General features: G+C 48.5%; 1 protein-coding gene across 1 annotated transcript in view; it reads left to right on the top strand.

Moving 5' to 3' along the window:
• Positions 1–21,556, top strand: part of MMS22L (MMS22 like, DNA repair protein) — a 426,716-nt gene that overhangs the window by 257,567 nt on the left and 147,593 nt on the right. Inside the window, exon 16 of the mRNA XM_069235533.1 lies at positions 13,217–13,347. Coding sequence (XP_069091634.1) covers positions 13,217–13,347 — 131 coding nt within the window. The remainder of the gene's footprint in view (positions 1–13,216; positions 13,348–21,556) is intronic.

Here is a 21,556-nt window from a genome sequence, read left to right as displayed (position 1 = left end):
AAGGGTTCTACACTGGGACTCTCGTAGCCTTTGGGGAAGCCAAGGAAACAAACATTATTCTGGTGTGAGTGACCATCAGTATCTTCTGCCTGGCAAAGAAGGGAAATTACTTCATTCTGCAGCTCCTGTATTTGCGACTGGAGGGTCTTAAGGTCAGGCGACAGTGAGGCGAAAGCTGATTCAGACTTGACTATTCTTTCTGCCAGTTCCACCCTGAGCAGATTAACATATAGCAAGAAAGTGTCAATCTTGGCCTGCAAGGAGGTTTTTGAGTCCAAAATAGCTTGAAGAAACTTGTCGAGCTGAGGAGAGCGACTGCAGAGATTGGCGTCAAGGCGGGCCATTGCACCCTTTCCCAGATCTGGGGATGCTGCCTGTGGTGCGGCATCTAGAGACTCCTGACTGTGGTTCTTTGCAGCCTTGGCATTACCATCATTATGCCCGAGTGTGTTGCAAACAAAAAAAGGGGGGGTCTATGAGAGCTCTGAACCAACGGGCACAGCCGATCTTCAGAGAGCTCAACACTTTCTCCTCCACCATGGTGAGTGCTACGGCAGGGAGTGGCCCTCGGCAATTCACCAGGTTAACTGAGAGACATCCTCTCTGGCACCCTCACTCACCACAAGATGTAAAGCAGGCATGCTGCACTCGAAGAAGGTCCAGACACACCAGACAAGGAATCCAGCAAAGCAAGCAGGCTGTGTCTAGCGCCCGCCAGTTGGTCACCAGCCAGTACCCCAGATTGCAGCTGCTAGGCAGTGCAATCATAGGAAGTCTTCATCCTGGGTACAGGTGACCAGTGCAGTCTCTCAGCACCAAGTTCCACAGCCATGGGAGGCGTAGGATGTAGGAAACTGGCTCTGTATATACTATACCAAGCAAGGTATTGTGTGCACAGAGTCCAGTAAATCTCCAGAGGCTAAAGTAGATAATACCTATGCTCTCTTCTGTGGTAGTGTGGTGGAGCAGTTAGGCTTATCAGAGGGTAGTTCTAAGCACTTGTTGTACACACACAGTCAAGAAATGAGGCACACGCACAATTACTAACTCCAGACAAATGTTTTATGTATGAAAAATATACTTTGTTACTTTATTTCTAGAACCAAAGGATCTTTGATGCAGGTAAGTACAGTTTCAAGAATGTATCACTTCTGGGTATCAAATGGACTTTGTTTAGAATTCACAGGTAAAACTGTTTACTAAGAACACTTTTCAATTTCAAAAGTAGACAGTGCAATTTCTCATAGAAACCAATGCAGTTCTAGGGGAGGAAAAGTAACCACACAATTTGCAGGTAAGTACTCGACTTAAGATCCCAGTCTTTGGGGGTTAGGGTGTCCACTTGGCAACGTTTAGGAAGATACCAAGGGTGCACCACCAGCAACACCGGCTGGCTGGGTGCAGAGGTTAAAGTCGGGCACCTATTGGAATCCTATGGAGACTGGGGGCACTTAAAAAGAAACAGCTTGCAAATAAGTGTCCGCGACTTCAGGGCTGAGACCTGACGGGGGTTAGATAAGCACCAGTGGGGCCACAGGTCAGCACCAAACACACACCCTCAGTGGCATGGGGCGGCCGGGTGCAGGGTGCAAACACAGCATCGGGTGCCCAATGCTTTTCAGTGGAGGAACCCTGGGGGTCACAAAGATGCTTCATGCTTGATCCACGGAGTTGGCTGAAGAAAACCAATGACTGGACAGGCAAGTAGAGAACCGACTAGATGTTGCTGGACCATTGGTTGGGTTCCCCAAAGCCCGGGGGCTCTGGGTGCACGGATACCTTTAAGCACCGGAACAACATCCCCAGAGCCATGAGGGTCCTCTGGACTTAGCTGCAGGCACAATTGTGCTGTTCAGGAGGTGTCAACCCAGGGTGGACTCGAGGTCAGTATTGCCTGAGAACCTTCTCTGGACTAGTGGGCCACCTAGACACAGGCTATGGGCGTCGGTGGCAGAGTCGGCAGGTCTTGTGGATCCGGCGTTGTTCTGGAGGCTTCTTGTAGGTTTCTTTGTGGACAGGGCCACTGTCCTCGGGAGATCTTGGTACTTGGGTAGGCAGGCAGTCCTCTGTGGGTTTGTAGAGGTCGCTGGTCCTGCAGGATGTGTTGCCTTTTAATAGGAGTCTTGAAGCTGCAGATAAGTCTGGTAGGGCTGGGGCCAAGTCATTTGTCGTCTGGAGTCTTCTCTGCTGGTGCGGCTCTTCATTCCTCCTTCTTCTTTCAGGTCGCCAGGAATCTGAAGAGCAGGGTTCAGGGATGCCCCTAAATACTAGATTTTGGTGCGTTACAGGGGTCAGACGGCAGTAGCCAATGGCTGCTGTCCCTGAGGGTGGCTACACCCTTCCTGTGCCCACTCCCTTTGGGGAGGGGGCACATTCCTAACCTTAATGGCTAACATCCTTCAAAACAAGAGGGAGTATTTATCTCAGCTCTGGGCACCCTAGTGGGATGTCCCAGGTGGTGTGGACACTCCTCCTGGTGTTTACTAATTGTCCCGCCCGGCCTGCTGCCAAAAGTGAGGCTTGGTCAATGAGAGGTGCATCTCCACTAGCAGGAGTGCCCTGGGGCAGAGTAAAGCAGGAGCCTTTGAGGGTCACTGCCAAGTGTTGCTGTTCCTGCAGGGGGAAAGTGTGAAGCACCTCCACCCAGACCAGGCTTTGACCCCCACCCCAGAGAGCACAACAGCTCTCAGCATGTGGGGTCAGAAACTTGTCTCTTAATGTCAGGCTGGCACAGACCGGTCCGCCTCACACTTGAGGGTTGGGTGAAATATAGGGGGCCTCTCTAAGATGCCCTTTGTGTTCATTTTTCAATTAATCCAACACTGGCATTAGCGTGGTTTTATTGAGCTGAGAAGTTTGATACCAAATTCCCGGTTTTCAGTGAAGCCATCATTGAGCTGTGGAGTTCGTAATGGCAAACTCCCAGCCCATGTACTCAATATGGCCACAGTGCACTTACAATGTCTAAGAATGGACTTAGACACTGCAGGGGCATATTGTTCATGCAGCTATAGCTTCACTTGTGGTATAGTGCACCCTGCCCTAGGGTTGCAAGGCCTGCTAGAGGGTGATTTACCTATGCCACAGGCAGTGGTTTAAGGGCATGGCACCCATAGAGGGATGCCAAATTGACTTTACCCTTTTCTCCCCACCAACACACACAATTTGCAATGGCAGTGTCTGCTACATTGGCTGCTACCTGGCATCCCCATAACTCCCCTAATTTGAGTATTTAGGTGGCACCTCTGAACTCAAGATTCAGGTTTGAATAGAAGAAGGACGAAGAAGAGGCAATGCTTGGTGATAACAGCAGAAGAGCTGTGGACCTTTTGGCGTGAAACCATGCCTGCCCGCACCTCTCTTGGTTTACCTATGCCACATGGAGTGATTCCAAGTTGACTTTACCCTTTTCTCCCCCCCAACACACACAATTTGCAATGGCAATGTGCATGTGTTTGGTGAGGTGTCCTTTAGGGTGGCATAATACATGCTGCAGCCCTTAGAGACCCTCCTTGGCCACAGGGCCCTTGGTACCACTGGTACCTTTACAGGGGACCTAGCTGTGTGCCAGGGGTGTGCCAATTGTGTAAGCTATGGTATAGTTTAGGGAAGGAACACAGGTGCTGGGGCCTGGTTAGCATGATCCAGCACACCCTCAGTCAAGTTAGCATCAGATATCAGGCAGCAAATAGGGGGTAACCATGCAGAAGGGGGCACTTTCCTACATAGGAAAGCACCCTTTTTGGCATGGTTAGCCCCCACCTTTTGCCTGGTATCTGATGTGATTTCAACTGAAAGTGCACTGGATCTCTGTGACCAGGTCCCCAGTGTCAGATCTCTTTCCCAAAACTGTTGGCACAAACTTTAGCACCCTCTGTAAGTTCCAAAATGCATCTTAGAGGTGCCCCCTGAAAACCTACTTAACTGCTAGTGTGTTGACTGACTGGTCTAAAGAAGCAAAGCCACCCTAGACAGATTTATGACCTCCTGAGGTGAGAGCCCAGGAACAAAGCCAGCCCTGGGCAGAAGTATTATCACCTCTCCGGGCAGGATGGACATTCCAGAGGGGAAAGCTTCAAAGGACCAGCCGCCTTTATTATGTGACCCAGATGGCGTTGAAGACCTCCCCCCGTCCCGACCCTACTTTCCGGTGGCAAGACAGGTGGAAAAACTAGTAAGATTAGGAGGTGAGCCCAAATCATGCGAGTCACACCCCTAAGGTGGACCAGATGATGTGGACTCCACTTTTCAAATTCCTCCATCTTGTATTGGACAGAATTAATATTCTAGGGTCAGGGTTATGCCCACTTCCCAGAGCAAGTGGTCATATACAGGGTGTAGTCACCTTATGTTGGCCGCTAACTGGCATCCTCGTAACTCCCCTAATTTGAGTATTTAGGTGGCACCTCTGAACTCAACGAAGAAGAGGCAATGCTTGGTGATAGCAGAAGAATTGTGGACCTTTTGGCGTGAAACCATGCCTGCCCACACCTCTCTTGACAATCGCAACTCCCCCCTCAGCTCCCCCCCAATAAGACGCCCAGCTACAACCTCAGCAGCACCCTGCTCCTGGTGTAATTCTGGGAGCTCCCGATCAACTGCTGGTAGTACTTTGGACCTTGGGCCCGTACATCTCTAAACCCAGAAGGTGAACCCCGAAACCAACTGTACTTACTGTAGGAAGCTGGCCCAGTGTGTGGTGAACACCTAAGGTGTTACACCTTATACTGGGTCCAGGCAAGCTCCAATTAGATAGTGTTACAGTGTCTAGATAGCCAGAACTCTCTAGGGTAGCTGTGGTGAGCAGCCAAGACTTATCTAGAAGGCATGTGAAGTACTTGTAATATCACAGTAGTCACACAGTAGCATCACATATGAAAGGAACCACACAGTGTTGCAAAAATAAAGGTACTTTATTATAGGCACACCAAGACAGACTACTATTGGTGTACCTCCCTTTGGAGGTATAAACACACAAGATATAAGTACTCAGGAAAAGCATAAATTAGCCAGTGTTGCCGGGGGGGTGGGGCGGGGGGGTTGCGAGGTAAAACTATATACTAAAAAAATGAAATGGAAATGGGTGTCCCCCACCAGAGTGTATGGAGTAGTTAGACAAGTGCTAGGGGAGAGTGGAACCCCAAGAGGTAAGTACCTAGAAGATAACCCATTGGCTGGCTGCAGAGAGGTAAGTTACCTGGTTTTCCCATAGGCTAACTTGGGGATGTCACGGTTGGAGAATGCAGAGGCAGAACCGGACCAGTGGAACCCAAGAGCAGATTTCGGGTATAGAGGACTTGCAAAAGGAGGTGACAGAGTCCAGTCCATGCAGGAGTGTCCAGGTGGGGCAGGAGCCAGTGCTCACCCTTCTGTAGCTGAAGGTCCAGGTCGACGGTGATGTATGAAGTCGAGCTGCGGGGTCCAGGAGCTGCAGAGGAGTCCAGGAGCTGCAGAGGAGTCCCTGAAATCGCCTGTGAGCTGCCCCTCGAAGGTCACTGGTTTGCAGATGGGTCAGTGGTCAGGATGGCCACCAACAAGCACAAGCAAATGCAAGAGATGCTGTTGGATGTTTTGCAGAGCTGTGGAGGACCAGCACGGTCCTGGGGACCCTACCCTTGGAGGGGAGTCCTGGCTGACCCTCAGAAGACAGGAGAGCCAGCAGAAGCAGCCAGAGCCCCCACAAGCAATCCGCTGGTATCATGCACAGTAAGTCACAGTGAGGCCCAGTCAGCACACCTGAAGAGGAGTCCCACGTCGCTGGAGCAGCAGAGAGGAGACTGTCCTTGCAGAGGTAGAGTCATGGAGGCAGGGGCCACTTGGAGCCTGAAGATCCTTCGAAGCAGGAGTCAAAAAGCCTTGGTTGATGCAACAGTCGTGGTACACAGGGATTCTGTCTGAGTGGCAGAGGCAAGGGTTTACCGTCTCCCATGTTGAACAGAAGGCCGAGACAACTCAGGGGATCCCTCCGAACCACCACCACCACTTGTGTTGAGGAATCGTTACAGATCCGGCCGACAGAAGATCCCACCAGCTGGACGTCATTGTCTTAGGTGCCTGCGGATGCAGGGAGTGACTTCTTCACTCCAAGGGAGACTCTGTCTTGCTTCCTTGGTGCAGCTGAAGTCTTGCCGACCCCAGATGATGCACAGACATGGATATGTTGCAGATTGTTGACAGGAGCAGTGGAAAACACTGTTGCAAGGAGAAGTTTTCTCTGGCGTTGCAGTCTTGTTCGGTTCCTGTGTTACCCAGCAGCGGTTCCGGACGCCAGGAGCAGAAGATGTCTTTACAAAGAGATCCTGGTGGAGTCTTGCACAAATAATCTGAACACCCATCCTCAAGGTTAGTCTGTAAATAACCCAAAAAGGGGGTTTGGTCACTTTTTGGAGTGACCACCTATCAGGAGGGGTCTCTCACGTAAGCTACCTAGCATAGCCAGTGAGATTCCCCCCGAGGCCTCTGTCCATCTTCGTTTCAACCAAGATGGCTTCCTGGAGGAGATCTGGCCACCATCCTAGAGTGGAGCTGGACAGGGGAGTGTTTGGCACCAGAGCAGAGACTAGTAGTCCCTGGACAGGTGCAAACCGGAATATGCAACGGTGGCACCAAATGTGTCATTCAAAGCAGTCAAGTATGGTGGGGAGGCTACCCCTCCCCAGCCCAGTAACATCACTTTCGAAAGGAGAGAAGGTTGCTCCCCTCTCCTACAGGAAGTCCCTTGTTCTGCTGTCCCCTGCTTGAGCTGGTCAAGCAGCAGGAGGGCAGAATCGTGTTTGAGGGGCTGCAGCAGCATGGGCTGCCTGCAGACCCTGGAAGACGAGTAGGAGCAGATCTGGGGACCCTTTAGGGAACCCCCAGGGTGCATGGAAACATGCCACCAATACTAGAATCAGTATGGGGGTATGATTCTGACATGTTTGATACCAAACATGACAAGGTTCGGAGTTATAATTATGTGGATGGGACCACAGGTAGTGAGTGACCAGTGGCCAGTACATTTCTAAAATGGCTTCTCCTAACTTTTGAAGCCCAGTGAATTGGAACTGGAGTTTGTAGGGGCACCTCTCCCCATGCAGGGGTGCCCACACACACAGGGAACTGCACCCTGCCCTTTGGGCTGAACGGGCCTACCATAAGAGTGACTTACAGTGACCTGGTGTAGTGACCAGCAGTAAAAGGTGCATGCACCATTTCATGCGGGCTGCAAAGGGCAGGCCTACAAACACAGGTTTCCACAGGCTCCCTTGGGTGGCATAATACATGCTGCAGCCCATGGGAGACTCTGGTGTACCTATGCCCTGGGTATTTAAGTACCATTTACCAGGGACTTTCAAAGGTACACCAGAATACCAATTGTGGGGTGTAAGAAGTACCAAGACAACCAAATTTAGAGGAGAGAGCACAATCACTGCAGTCCTGATTAGCAGGATCCCAGTGAAAACAGTCTAAGCACACTGCTATCAGGCAAAAAGTGGGGGTAACCAGTCCAGAAAGAGGGCACTTTCCTACACTTTACCTTTATGCATTATTGACCTTTCCTTCCATAGGATTACGTTGTGCGTAATGGCGCACAGGTTTGCTTGCTTTCCCTGTAAGAATTGATAAAAAACAGTACTTCCTCTTTAACGAAGTTCTTGTTTTCAAAACACATATAAAAAGAAGTGTTATTTTTGTAAATTGGTCTTTGATTTATTCTTTGAGTGCATGTCTCATTTACTGCCTCTGTGAGTACAACAAATGCTTAGCACTTCCCTCTGATAAGCCTAACTGCTTGCCCACATTACCACAAAAGAGAGTGTTAGTATTATCGAGTTTTGCCCCTGTAAACCAATTTGGGGGCCCACTGGACTCTGCACAATGTACTTCTTTTTAGTGTCACTTGGGGTCAGTTCCCTCCATGTGGATGGCCAACATGCAAGGCCCCAGTTTAATCTGCGAGTGCGTGTTACCGGTGATAGTCCCCATCGACCATGTGCGAGCAAAAGGCAAAGCACCACCACATATGGGCTGTGTAACAGGGTATGTTCAGCCTTTAGTGCATCCGTGTCAAATAAGGTGCAGGCTCAAGTCTGCCTAATCCTGGCCAGTCTCTGTCAAGGAAGCCATTTCAATGATTTTGTTCCCCTATTTTATTTTGTTGTCTTTAAGTTTCTATTTATGTGTCCCTCGTCGTGTTCAGCACTCTGTAGGCCACTGTGTGCGGTAATGGCTTGTGCCCCCACTTACTGTTGTCTCCTCGGGACTCTGGATGGTGTGCTGGTGTAGGTATCAGCCCCCAGTGCAGAGTGCCACCGCTCGGAGGCCCCAACCCCCTTCATCACTGCTTACTCGGGCTCAGAATTCTTCAGGGGACGCTCCAAAGGGAGCTCCATGTCCTGGAGCACTGCTGCTGTCAGGAACATAGGCTTGCGTGGACCTCAATGTGTTCTCCCCCTCTGAGGCTCAAGGTCAGGTGGCCTCAGACGTTGAAGGGCTCATCTCCAGTAGCAAGGGTACGTCTTCTTTGTAGCTGTCTCGGCCACGAGTAGGTCCCAGGCCCTGGCAACCTCCGGTGGCCCGCACCGCCCAGCTGAAGAGTTATCGGGGCCGCAGCTAGTCAAGCCACAGTTCCAGGACACCCGTGCCCGGGGGGTGTAGAAAGCTCGGATTCGGCTGATGGTGAAAGGATTACTATTGAGCCCGAGAGGGAGCTCCGCAATGCACATATGTTGCGGTCCCCACCTTGGCCACGCCCCTTGAGGGACTAGCACTTATTTTTCTTCATCATGACCCAGAGCAAGAGAGAGAAAAACAGTAAAGGCGGAAGGAAGCCATGAAAACAGTGACAAAGGGAGAAACAAGAGATAAAAACATGCATGAGGGAAATAAAAGGGCAAGGAGTGCATGGGGGTGGATGAAAGAGGCACAAGGCGGAATGAAGAGTAGGCAGCCTTGGCATTCAGCACTTCCAACAGTCCACTGCACAGGCTGCAGGCTTCTGAGCAAAACTTTGGGTCCAGAATGTAATCTTATACAAATTGGGTACTACTCACTTTCAACTTTGGAAGTCCAAGTATCATTTTTAGCGTGTTACTGTTTTCCTTATGTCATCCAGTAAAAGCAGAGACATGGGTAAGGTCTAGGTTCAGAGGCAGCCAGATCGCTCCACCTTTCAGCCTTCCTGCAGAGCAATATCCGTCGTTTAGGAATCGGGAGGCCTCCAGGTGATATCATGCCTCTTTCCTCTGCAGGTTGTGCAGCTCTAGTGTATCAGACTTGGTGATATCTGCCCCTTTAATTTCACTCCCATTTGTTTCACAGTTTTTGCTTTCAGCTGTTTTAATGCAAGTGAATGATAAGATGACGAACTACTGTAGATGGTCGTACCTAGAGAAAGACAGTTTTGGAGAGAGAGTTTTACCACAGGTGATACCTGCCTGTCCCAGAGAGTATGCATATTCCTTGTTGCTGACCTTTAAGCCAACTGCGATGCATGTTCCAGAAAAAAGTAAGAGATAGTGGCAGTAAAATACTCTTTTTAGCCTTATGGGTGACTTCAAATGTTTATCAATTAAGGATTTAAAGTAATCATTCTACAAAATAGTCATGTCTGTCTTCAACTCTGTCAACTTGCATTTCAGAAGTGCTTTCTGTTTTCGAAAGAAAGACTGAATTGCAAGGTTTCAGTTTGTTCTTTAACCAGTGACCTTAATTACAAAGTGTTGGTTATAGCTTATTCTAGCTAGATTCATTTGTTCGGCACCTGTCTCACTTCTCAGGGGTGGGTAGCGAGATGACAATCACTAATTATAGTGGCAGTTTGCTTTCACACTTTCAAAATATTGACAGAGTTGATTGGATTGCCTTTTCCTACAATTTTCTCCATCCGACCAGCTATCCTTGTTCTTGGTCTATGTGAAAGAAGCACACTCTTGTTTTCCTGTTAGTAGGCATCCTTTCAATTCCACCTTGTATTTTTTGGACTCCTTTTTTCTTATGGAGACTTCTAGTCAAAGATAGTTTATTCATTAACTGTCCCCTAGCCCCAGAGCAAATACAGAACGCGCCAGTTCCAGACGTGAATGCCAGTTAGCAATGGTGCTGGCCCATGCAGCAGAGCAGCATTAAGCCTTAGAAGTTGACATGTCTGCTTCAAAGAGGCCTCACCCTCCGATCATGATATGACACCAGGAAATAGTTTAGTCTCATGCCACTGATTTTAGGTCGGAAAGCTTGTCCTGACTGGTGGTGGTGGTAGGTTTTTTTTCATCGTTTTGATGTTTTCATTTTTTTTTCACCACCATGTCCCAGCCAAAGTTAGGCTTACAAACTAAGCCTAAGAGCATAAAACAAAATGTAAGTGCATGTAGTTCCTAGGGCATAGATTTGAGGATTTTCTTTTTTGCTGCCCAAGGCCCCACAACTGTGGAAAGTTATGTCTGTCGACTGAGTTCTGGGGTTAAAAAAATATCTGTCGTGTTCCTCCTTATAACTAGGCAGGAAGGGAAGGGAAAGAACCTCCTCTCGTATTGAGCAAACCATACATCACAAAAATCAACAGTTCCTTTTCAAGGTCAACCTTCCCTGCACACTCACTCTTCAAAGTGGAGCATTCACAAGACCTCTTTGATTCTAGACATATCTTCCTTATCGATTGTGAACTCAAGATTGCTTGAGACGGCCTGTGGTACTGTATCCACAGTGTATGCAAGCAATATGCTTCCTTCCAAGAGGCTAGGAGAATCTGTATATCGTTATGGCTTCAGGCTGTAGTGTTCTTCAGTTGACTCCACAGTAGACTCCACTGCTGAGAGGACATAACTCTGTTCGTCCTCCTGGCAATTGTAGTTTGTGAACAGGAATGCAATTCGCAATGGAAACTATTGACTAATATTTCGCATTGCAAATCTGTCATTCACAGGGGGACATATTCCCCTTTGAGACCTGTTACTTTCAGTTATCAGTAAGTTTTCAGTGATTTGTTACTGCATCAGTGGTTGCAAACCACTGGTACATACCATCTCAACTTGCACTTATGAATGCTCCCCCTAATTGTGGTTTGTACTGGTGTTAAGTCCATTTTGTAAATCAGAAATGCTTTTCCTATTCCCATAAATGGCTTTAGTACACTGTATATAACACTTTGCTTTCGTGAACTCTTGATTTAGCCAGTTGCAGGGTTGGCAATTGCTGAAGTGTTTAGTACATTGAGTCCGTAATTACCAAAACATTTGGTGTACAGCTCCAATGCTGTACCTATCTGTTCAAACTGGCAACTTTTGTTTCCAAGCAAATGGCTTCTTGGGCTTGGCTTCTGTCAGAGACATCTCTACAATGTCCGCAACTCCCAGCCTCTTCTCGAGTCTGGATGCCTCTCCACATTCTTCTCCACAATTTGATGAGGAATTGAATTTGAGCCCTTTCACATCTAGGTTAAATTCTGTTGAGGGTGTTTACATTCTTTAGAATCATTTGTTTATATGCAGTTTTACTAAAGTTTTAAAACTTTTTTATAATTTTCACATTAGTACATAAACTGGAAAAATAAAAAATGTCTGTTTGGTTCCAGTTTGTCATGTGATAATACAAGCAATATGAATATCCTCCAGCTAAAGTACATGCATTGAATAGTAGTACGTGAACGTTACCTCCTCTGGGTAGGTATTTTATTGAAGTACCCTCAAGCCAGGGATTCCATAATGTGACATGTTTCGTACACACTCCTCTACTTACATATATACGTTTTTGTAATTTGTCATAGTGGTCCATTTTCCTAGTCCACTCTGTAACTGTTGAGGGGGTCACTTTCGCACCATGACGTGCTCTCTCTCTCTCTCTTCAATTATGTAGCTGATTGCCACTAAGCTAAGAACTCTTGGTGGACCAGTAAAGTCACCTATGAGTCCCAAGAGGACAACGCTAGGGTCCTGGTGCTGGTCCATAATATTTCTAAGCTTTCTGTTTATGGAGAGCCAATACCCTTGAACCACTGGACAGGATTACATATGTCAAAATGGAACTTCTGCTCTCTAGCCTAATCCTATGACCAACCAGGAGCCCGCTTACATATTCATCGTTCAGCCGCTCAGCAGACAGGCTCTAAGGTAATCCAGACTGCACATCTCTGCTGCAGGAGGCAAATAAAACTGGAATTAATTGGTGATCATTAGAGCCCTGTGAAGTACAATGCAGATATAATAAAATCCACATATAGGTGACGATAGTATGGCTGTACCCAATGTACAGTTACCTTAGCCAGCGTACAATTTTGTAAGGGAAAGCAAATGCTGGATAATAACAAAAATACCTCATTCAATTCACGTTCAAAGAAAAGTGAACCTCCTTCAAATCACGTTCAAAGAACAGTGAACCTGATTATGACATGATAGAAACTAAACACAGTGACCTTCTGTTATTATTGTTGTTATTCGTCTCTTGCTAGCCACTTGGTTGTTGTAACTATGTCCTGTAGGGTGCAAAATGTAACCGATTTTCCTAGAATGATTTATTCTAAGCAGATGTGGATAATTCACACATGCAGTATCACTATCTGGACAAACTTTGCTTACATTACTTTTGCTATTTTGCTACCTATAGTATTATGATGTTAACATTTGACTTATGTAAATTTTCCGCTGGTACAGCAATTCAAATCCAAAAATCAACCCCAGTGTTTGAGCAATAGAATAAAGCAAGTCTAATATCGGTAACTTCATATTGATTTTTCAAATGTATTGGATCAATTACGTTTGGTAAACTTTACTGGATAGCCCACACCTAGTAACAGTGTCAATTAATCCATTCCGGACAGCGCATATTCTGTATGCATTTAGCGAAATAAAATACATAATTTCATGGTGCAAGTGATCGACATCCATCATTTTTTAGAGTTACTTGTCTCAGACACTGATGCGAGTGGACCTTATCACAGTTCTGAACCTGCATAAAAACGAACAAATCAAGTCACGCAAGCCGAGAAATTATTTTTCCCTTACTTTTGTAGAAGGACGGGGAGCCTCCTTGCAATACATTTTACAGAGATTAGTCTGTTTACTGTTTTTGTAGTATTGCATTTTGTAGCATTTCTTACTTTTGAATACTTTTATAACCTTGTGAGGGAAATGGGATATTTCTTGACTTCCACCTTTGGGAGAAAATAATGCCTTCGTTGCTCATCAACCTGACAGTGGTCATTGATAGCTAACACCCATTTCTTATGCTTGCTGTCTTTCTGCAGTGCATTATCCGAAGCACTTTCTGGAGTAGGTAATACGTCGGATCAGGCTTTGTCTGTGCGTGCCTGGTGTCGTTGTGTTTTGCAGTCCTATGCTGATGAGACAGCTGGTCCTTTCAAGACAGACTCCGCTGGTAAGTACTCCATTATGCCATGATTTTTTGTTTTAATCTGTTTATTGTTTTCAGTAGAGAATTTTACATACAGTCGTAGTTGTGTTAGGCGGATCATACAATATCAATATGGAATTGACATGTTTGTCCTGTGCAGTAGTTAGTAGAACACTATTAAGTAAGTTGCAGGGCACAAAGCAACAGTGTTTACAGTGCCTGCGCCTCCTGAATTGCAAGCACTAGGCAGTGGGTACCACCTAATAGCGCTGATACAACCATACAAAAGTTGCAAACAGGTGTGTCAGAGCGGAGATAGGGGCATGGCATCCAGTTACATCAACAATATACAGTATTTGGTGCATATAATGAAAACATTACAAGCAATCTATTTGAAATATGAATAGATAAGAAAACAACATCACCTAACATGCTGGTATATGCTACTTTGTTTCTACCCTCCACTTCAACATAGGAATGGACTCTGGTCATCTAAGCATTACATAGCAGAAAACACCCAAGTGCAATGCAGGGAGTGCCAGTGTAGATCAGAGAGCATAGTCGGTGCACAAGGAATTATTTAGGCTAGTGTTCCCTTTAAACTGTGGTGGCAGGGGATGGCTGCGAATCATGCGATTCTGATACATCAGGGAGGTCTGTGCAAAGGCTTGCCTTTATAGCGTCCCACCCACTAGCCATAGGTTGTCTGTCTAATCCCATGGCATCCTCGTGACGCAGCGACACCCTTTCGGCTTGTGCCTAATTCGTGAAGGAACAAATCCAGGCTATTAAGTGCGGATGGTCAGGCGACTTCCACTTGCGCATGATCAGTTGCTTGGCTATGAGCAATCCCAGATCAATGAAGCGAGATGTGAGTTTATGCTTCTTGCTTCTGCTGTACAGCCCTGAGATGCACACCTCCCATGTATTAGGGATGGCTCTGTCTGTATAGTGCGCTAGACGACTTATTACCCCATACCAGTACAACTGTATGTGTGAACAGGCCCATAGCATAGGCACTATATCAGCATCAACCAGCTCACCGTGCGGACAGATGGTGTTCGAGGAGTCAAAGTACCTGTTAATGTTGAAGGAGGTGAGGTACATCCTGTGCACAATAGACAACTGAATTAACTGGAACCGTGCATTTCGCGAGAGATAAGTGGCGCTCTTTACTATAATAGGCCGCTCTTTGTCAGAGCAAGGATGAGCGGGATTCAGCTCCCACTTCTTGCGTAGGGATGCGAGCGATGGTGCTGTGTGCATGTGTAGCGAGCTAGCAAGCCAGCGTATTAAATGTCAACCCGGGCCCATGACTTGGAAGTATTGCATGGTTAGGTTGCATAGGTGGTTTGATGGATATCTCGCCCCACTGCTGCCATAGTGTGCTAGTAAGGGATGTGTAGTAAAAATTGCACAGGACTTAGGCCTATTAACTCGGCCATTGTGTCGTAGGATAAGAGTGCACCCTCATCATACAGATCTCCCACTATCAATACCCTCGTCTCCACCCATGGGGCAAGCTCTACCACAGTAGTGAAGTAGCTCCCTCGTGGCATACCCTGCTGTGCCAGAGCTGGAGCATAATGCACGACCGATTTGATGAGGTACAAGCTACACCTGAAGCATCAGTATGCTAATAGTAATAGGGTCGGCTGAGGTGGAGGAGGACGATTAGAGTTGAAACAGCTAGAGCACACTATCATGGGTCCAGGCTGATGATAATGTTTGTGAGCTGCCATGTAGCAAGCCCTCTCGCAACCAAATGGAGTTGGGACCCTAAGTAATAGTGCTCATAATTGAGGATAGTTAGACCCCCTCTATCTGCAGGTTAGTACAGTTTACTAAGTGCCACATCACATCTGGAATTGCCCCACACAAAGCTCCTGTTGACCCTCTCAAGGGTTCAAAACAATGAGGTGCAGATATAAAAAAGCAAGTTGGCAAAGTAATATAGCAGTCGGGGGAGTGCCACCATTTTCAGTAGAGCCACCCTTGTTTTTAAACAGATTTTATTAGTTTGAATTATGATACATTTCAATTGAAACAACACCACAACAGTTAAATCATACTTATTACAAGGGCTCCCAATATTTGGCAGTCCTGGTGTCTAGATGCTCCCATTGTATCTTCAAGCTAGGGAATAGCCCTAATCTCAGTACTCCTCCTCTTCTCATATACTAATTATCAAATACTAATGGCTGAAAGTGTGAGCTAGGATGGTATGGTGCTGCCTTGTGTTATTTATGGCTGTTGTGTCGCTTATCTAACCCCCCCCCCCCCCCCCATTACTCCCTGTCTTCCCCTCCCAGCCAGTGCCTGACCAAGTATAGCCTGCAACCCTTCCTCTATCATCCTCGCTGTCCCTTCCGTCCCCCATGGTAGGGTGATCTGGTGTATCTCTTGTTTGATCAGTGATCCACTCAGGTCCATTGGTGGCCACTTCCTATCAATCATTGGGTGTGTAAGCTCGTCCCGCCTCTCCTGCTGACGCGGGGTCCGGCTCCTCCCGTAGCTTGTCGAGAAGCCGATCCCACACCTCCTTCAGTTCTGGGGACCCCCCTCTCCTCCTGAGGTCTATGTGTATGACCATACTCTCACTCTCCGACCACCTTTGGAGCTCCCTCCTCCAGCTAGGAAGACGGGGTCCAGCCCCGCTCTTCCACTTCTTTGTCAATTCCCGTTTGGCCAAAATGAATGCTAGATCTTGGAACTTACTTGTTGCTCGATTTTTTTGGGGTATGGGGGAACCAGTGCAGTAGGCAGTGCATGGCGTCGACAGGGATCTCACGGTCTATGACCGCTGCTACTTCATTCACCACTGAGCTCCAGTATGTCCCCAACTTGGGGCAGGACCAAAGGATATGGAAGAATTCAGCTGCCTCTGCCCCGCAGCGTGCGCACTTCGCATCTAAGACCTGAAAGTGGTCTCGGAGTCTTCTCGGGGTGAGGTACGCAGTGTATGATGTAAAATTGGATGAGTTGGAATCGTGAATTCCTAGATATCTTCAGGACCCTCCCCAGGACTGGCTCCCAATCATCATCTAAGATCTGGGTCTCAAGGTCAGACTCCCATTTTTGCTTCATATCCGTTAAAGGACCCCGCGACCCAGCAGTAGTCACTTTGTACAGGGTAGTAATCGCCCTTTGTGCACCATCCGATGTTATTATGAAGGTGCCCGGGCGATGAAGAGCTGGCTCATTCGCTCCCATCCGCCAATACGCCCGAACCCCTTTGATGATTGCCCTATGCAATAGGAACTAACCCGCGATAATCCGTGCTCCTGACGAAAGTCCTCAAAGGGCAATAGGGTGCCCTCTCTATAGAGGTCCCCCATTTCCAGGGCCCCCGCCTCTTCCCTTGCCATTAGTCCTCTCCAATCCCCTGCCTTAGGCAGCCAACAAAGCCAGGTCATCGGAATCTCCGGCGCATAAGGCACCGTCGATCCGGAGCGCCTAAGACAACGTCTCCTGCAGCGAGCCAACACCTCAGCCTCAGGGGAGAGTCCCAGTCCCAGGATAGTGATACCCAGAAACATCCTGGCCAGCGAGGATTCAGGAGGCGCAATAATATCCTCACCTCCCTCCTCGGCTCTTCTCGCTGTTATCCATCTGGCCAGCCATTGCAGCTGGGCCGCAAGGTAATAGGATTCGAAATCGGGTACCGCCAGGCCGCCCTCCTCTCGGGGTCTCTTAAGCTTAGCCGCGCCACTCTCCGTCTCCCTTTTCCCCCAGATAAATGCCGTAAGCATGGAATCCAGCTCCCTAAACATTGCCACCGGGATCCAGACCGGCAAAGACGCAAAATAATAGAGCAGGCAGGGGAGCGCCACCATCTTAATGATTGCCACTCTTCCAGCTACCGAGATCGGAAGCCTGCTCCAGAAAGCCAAGTTGGATCTCGGGGCTCTCATGGCTTTGCCGATGTTGCCATTCAATAGGTCTGATCTGGAGTAGTATATTTTAACCCCCAGGTATGTCATACATCAGGGCTCCCACAGTACGCTTCCCAGCCCTTCCGGTGGGTCGACTCTTGCAGTCAGGGGGAACAGGTACGATTTCTGCCAGATGACCTTTAATCCTGTCAACTGGCCGAATAATGTTAATAGGGATTGGGCTCCCGTCAATTCTCTACCAGTATTCTGTAGGAAGAGTAGTAGGTCATCTGCATATAGTGCAATAGTATGTCACCTTGTGCCCTGTTGCAGTCCGTGATACCAGGCCGCAGTCCTAGCTTGTGCCGCCAATGGCTCCATCGCAGCTCGAATAACAGCAGAGAAAGGGGGCATCCCTGCCTCCACTGGGTATTGCTCTGATATAGTAGCCCCTGTTCTAACTCTCGCCCTTGGATTTGTGTATAATAGCCTCGTCCAGCGGACAAAGCCCGCGCCCAACCCCATACGGAGAAGGACCGCGTGAAGGTACTCCCACTCAAGTCTGTCGAATGCCTTCTCGATGTCCGCTGTCAACACAGCAGACTCCGGCATCAGCGTGGCGATGGTGTTGATGATATGTATGACTCTCCTGATGTCTTGAGCTGTGTTCCTGGAAGGGATCAATCCTGCCTGATCGGGATGTGCTATGCGGATCCTGTATGGGAGCAACCTGGCCGCTAGAACTTTACTCAATTTCTTGTAATCGGTGTTTAACATAGATAGGGGTCTATATTCCCTGCTGTCAGTGGGGTCTTGCCGGGCTTAAGCAGCTGGACGATCATGGCCTCCCTGGTGGACTGGGGGAAGTACTCTGCTGCACGTGCAGCACTAAACAGCCGCTCCAGTCTGGGAGTCAGTTCTTGCTCATATGTGGCATAGAACTCAGCCGGTAGGCCGTCTGTCCCAGGCGTTTTCCCCCGAGCTAGACCTCTTATGGCCACACTGATTTCCAGGGCCGTTATTTCACCCCCATCACCTCTCTCTTCTTCGCTTACAGTTGGGCACGGGAGTGCATCCAAAAAGGTTGCCAGCTCTTCCCCCTATCCTCTCTAGCATACAAAGTGGTGTAGTACTCAAGAAAGTGGCGATTAAGATCATCTTGTCGGTAGAGCCTATCATCTCCCTGGACTCTAATTTCCGTGATAACGGAGCCCAGATGAGCCGGATTAATTATCCACGCCAAGAGAGCTTGTCTCTCTCCGCGTGGGCCCTGGCCATATATCGTTTGTAATCGAAGCAACGTAGTTTCTCCGTATTCTCGGCCACTAGCTCTCTGGTTGCTCGGAGCTCATCCCATAATCTGGGGTCCCCGGGGGCCTGTGCTTCCAGTCTGCGTAGTTCGTCCTCAGTCCTCTCTACTTCCCTTAGTAGGGTCTTCCTAACCCCCTTGGATTCAGCTATGCAACTCCCACATATCACTACCTTAAATGCCTCCCAAAGTGTATTGGGGGGGGATGGTGCCGTTGGTTCATTATTCTCAAAGTATTGCGTGATGTGCTTTCTAATTTGGTCACGATATGCCGGGTCTTCGAGTGAATCTGGTTTAGGTCGCCATGTCGGAATGCTAGTGATAGCTCTTGTCCATGTTATGAGCATCAGCGCGGGGCAATGATCCGAGAGGGTCCTCCCTAGGTATTCTATACTACGTATTTGAGCATGCATGTCTGGTGTGCTTAAAGTGTTGAGCTTTACATGCAGGTCGTGTACTACCGAGTAGTAGGAGTATTCTGGGGTTCGTGGGTTGAGGGTTCTCCAAGAATCCTCAACTGCCACCTTGTCTGCCACTCACGGAACCTCTTAGAGTGTTCACCACAGAGTCTCTCAGCGAAGGGTGCGATCTGTCCAGGTCTGGGACAGCTATACAATTAAAGTCCCTGCCTATCAGAACAGATTCAGTCAGGTGAGGTGCCAAGGCGTTTGTTAATTGATCTAGGAAGGTGCCCTGTTCTACATTAGGTGCATATGCATTTATCAGGGTGACGTCGTGCCTTCCCAGCCTGCCAGTAACCAATGCACAGCGCCCCTTCCGGTCTACCAGTTTGTGAGTCATCTGAAACAGAATTCCTGCACGTATCCAAATAAGGGTGCCCCTAGCAAAGGCTGAGTAGGCTGTGTAATAAGTTTGACCTCTCCACCTTTTCTGCAGTGCCGCCCCCTCCGCAGCTGTAAGGTGAGTCTCTTTCACGACTTACGTGCTGCTTTACCCTGTAGTCCGCAGAACGAGTGGTGTGGATCCTGTTCTTGAATGTTCGGCCTTGGCCCAAATAGGGGTGACTCTTTCTGGTAGCCACGGTGCTGCAGGCAATGGGTACGCCAAGAGCAGGCTGTGTCCCTCAGAAGTAGTGCCAGAGGGAAAAAAAAAAACCCTGAAAGGGGAAAAAAACTCCCGAAAGATAGGTACCTGCAACAGGAACAAAAAGAATAGGTAACAGCAGGAGCAAAATACAGGAAAATACACTGGAACTGACGAGAACAGCACAGGAATACAAGGAAGCAGGAGCGAAGGCACCATCCAAACAGAAAGTGTTGCAGCGCAAGGAGAGAAAGAATCACAGCCCTTAAATACCAACAGACAGGAAACGACCAACAGGAAGTAAAAGGACACCATCTTAGATAGGGAAAAGCACATAGAACAGAATGGACTAGGAGCCATAGAGAGTAGGGAACAAGGAATGCTGGGAAAAGAAGGGTAATATTGGAAAGGGAGAAAAAACATAAAGGAAGGCACAACCAGATGTCCAGAAAAAGAAAAAAAGAACAGGTGAGTGGGGGGGGTCAGACCTGCCTAGAAGTGCGGTGCGCTAAAAAAGAACGAGGCCCCATGCCCAATTTGGGGCCTTGTAAGGTACAGAGCAGGCTGGGGACGCGGCGCGTCTTAACACCGCGCGCTGCGGCCCGAGCCGAATATTCGGGTCGTGCCACGCGCATCGGCGCAACAGTCTCCTGCAATAGCGCTATGTGCGTCCCTCTTCTACATAAGTATGAATTAACTTTATAACGTTTGGCCATAGTATGCATGCCTCTTACATTCCAGGAAATCATTCTATATTCTTGGTGGTTACCCATTGAGATAATGCAGAAACAAATTGTCTCTGCACCCCCTCCAAGGGTGGTGAAACAGCAGGGCAGCGGGGGGTAGATGTGCGCCTCCTCTCCTCGTCCGGCACAGGGCAGGGACCCAAAACTCGAAAGTGAACAAAAACGCCCCCAACCCCGGGACAGATATCCATACAATCTCCCATCCAAACTTGATCAAAACTAAAAGTCAATGCCTGTGGGGCAGTGAATCGAAAAGTACAAAGGCTTAGATCGACTGAGTCCACTGATCCCGGGAGCCCCAGTCTAAAGTTTTTACCTTACCAGTTTACATCTTGTCAGGGCGTGATAGAGCCGTTTCCCCAGAGCTTTTATTCGTGTTCTTGTGGTTGAGCCCTAAGGTGGGTTCAGATGATGTCTCAGAGGTGCCTGGCGTCACCACTGGCATCTCAATCCTCTGGGCCGTCGAGTCTTCCGACCCCGTGTCGTTGTCAGATCCTCGGTCCTCTCCGCGTGGTCCCATGGGTCTTGGGCTTGTTTCCCCTCCACTCAGGGGCGCGACTGCCACTGTTGCCCGCTGTCTTTCCGCTCTGATCTCATCCGCTGTGGACGCTGCTTTCCTTCGCCTCGATCTCCGCGGCCACCCATCTCCGACCCCCGCTCCCCGGTAGGCCCCGTCGTGTGTAGAGCCTTCTCGAAGATCCAGCTAGTCCCTGGCTTCCTGGGACGTCAGGAAGAATCTAGTTCCTCCGTCCTCCGCTACTCAGAGCGTGGATGGGAATAGCATTGCATACTGGATATTTACGGTTCGTAGTTGTTTTTTGATTTCCAAGTACGATGCCCTTTGACGCTGGACCTCATGTGAAAAATCCGGGAAGATTCGGATCTGTGCGTTCTCTATTTTCAGTTCTCCAGCTTTCCTGGCTTGGGCTAATATATGATTGCGGTCTTTAAAGTGTAATAGTTGGCTACTATCTGTCTAGGAGGTGTTCCCGTGGGGGTGTTTCCTGGCTGGCACCCTGTGAGCTCTTTCAAACGTGTAGAATCGTGTAAGGCCTTCAGGAGCTACCTTCTCCTGAATCCACTTTTCCAGATATTCCGGTAGGTTCTGTTGTTCGATTGTTTCAGGTAATCCAACTATCCGGATGTTATATCTCCGGGACCTGTTTTCAGCATCTTCAGCGCAGGCCACCAGAGTGCCCACTTGTTTCTTGAGGGCCGCCACCCGATCATCTATCAACTTCATCTCTGGTCTTATTTCT

Source organism: Pleurodeles waltl, chromosome 5 (genome assembly GCF_031143425.1).
Source record: "Pleurodeles waltl isolate 20211129_DDA chromosome 5, aPleWal1.hap1.20221129, whole genome shotgun sequence".
Taxonomy (NCBI): domain Eukaryota; kingdom Metazoa; phylum Chordata; class Amphibia; order Caudata; family Salamandridae; genus Pleurodeles; species Pleurodeles waltl.
Note: the sequence above shows the minus strand (reverse complement) of the source record. Positions and strands in the feature narration are given on the sequence as shown.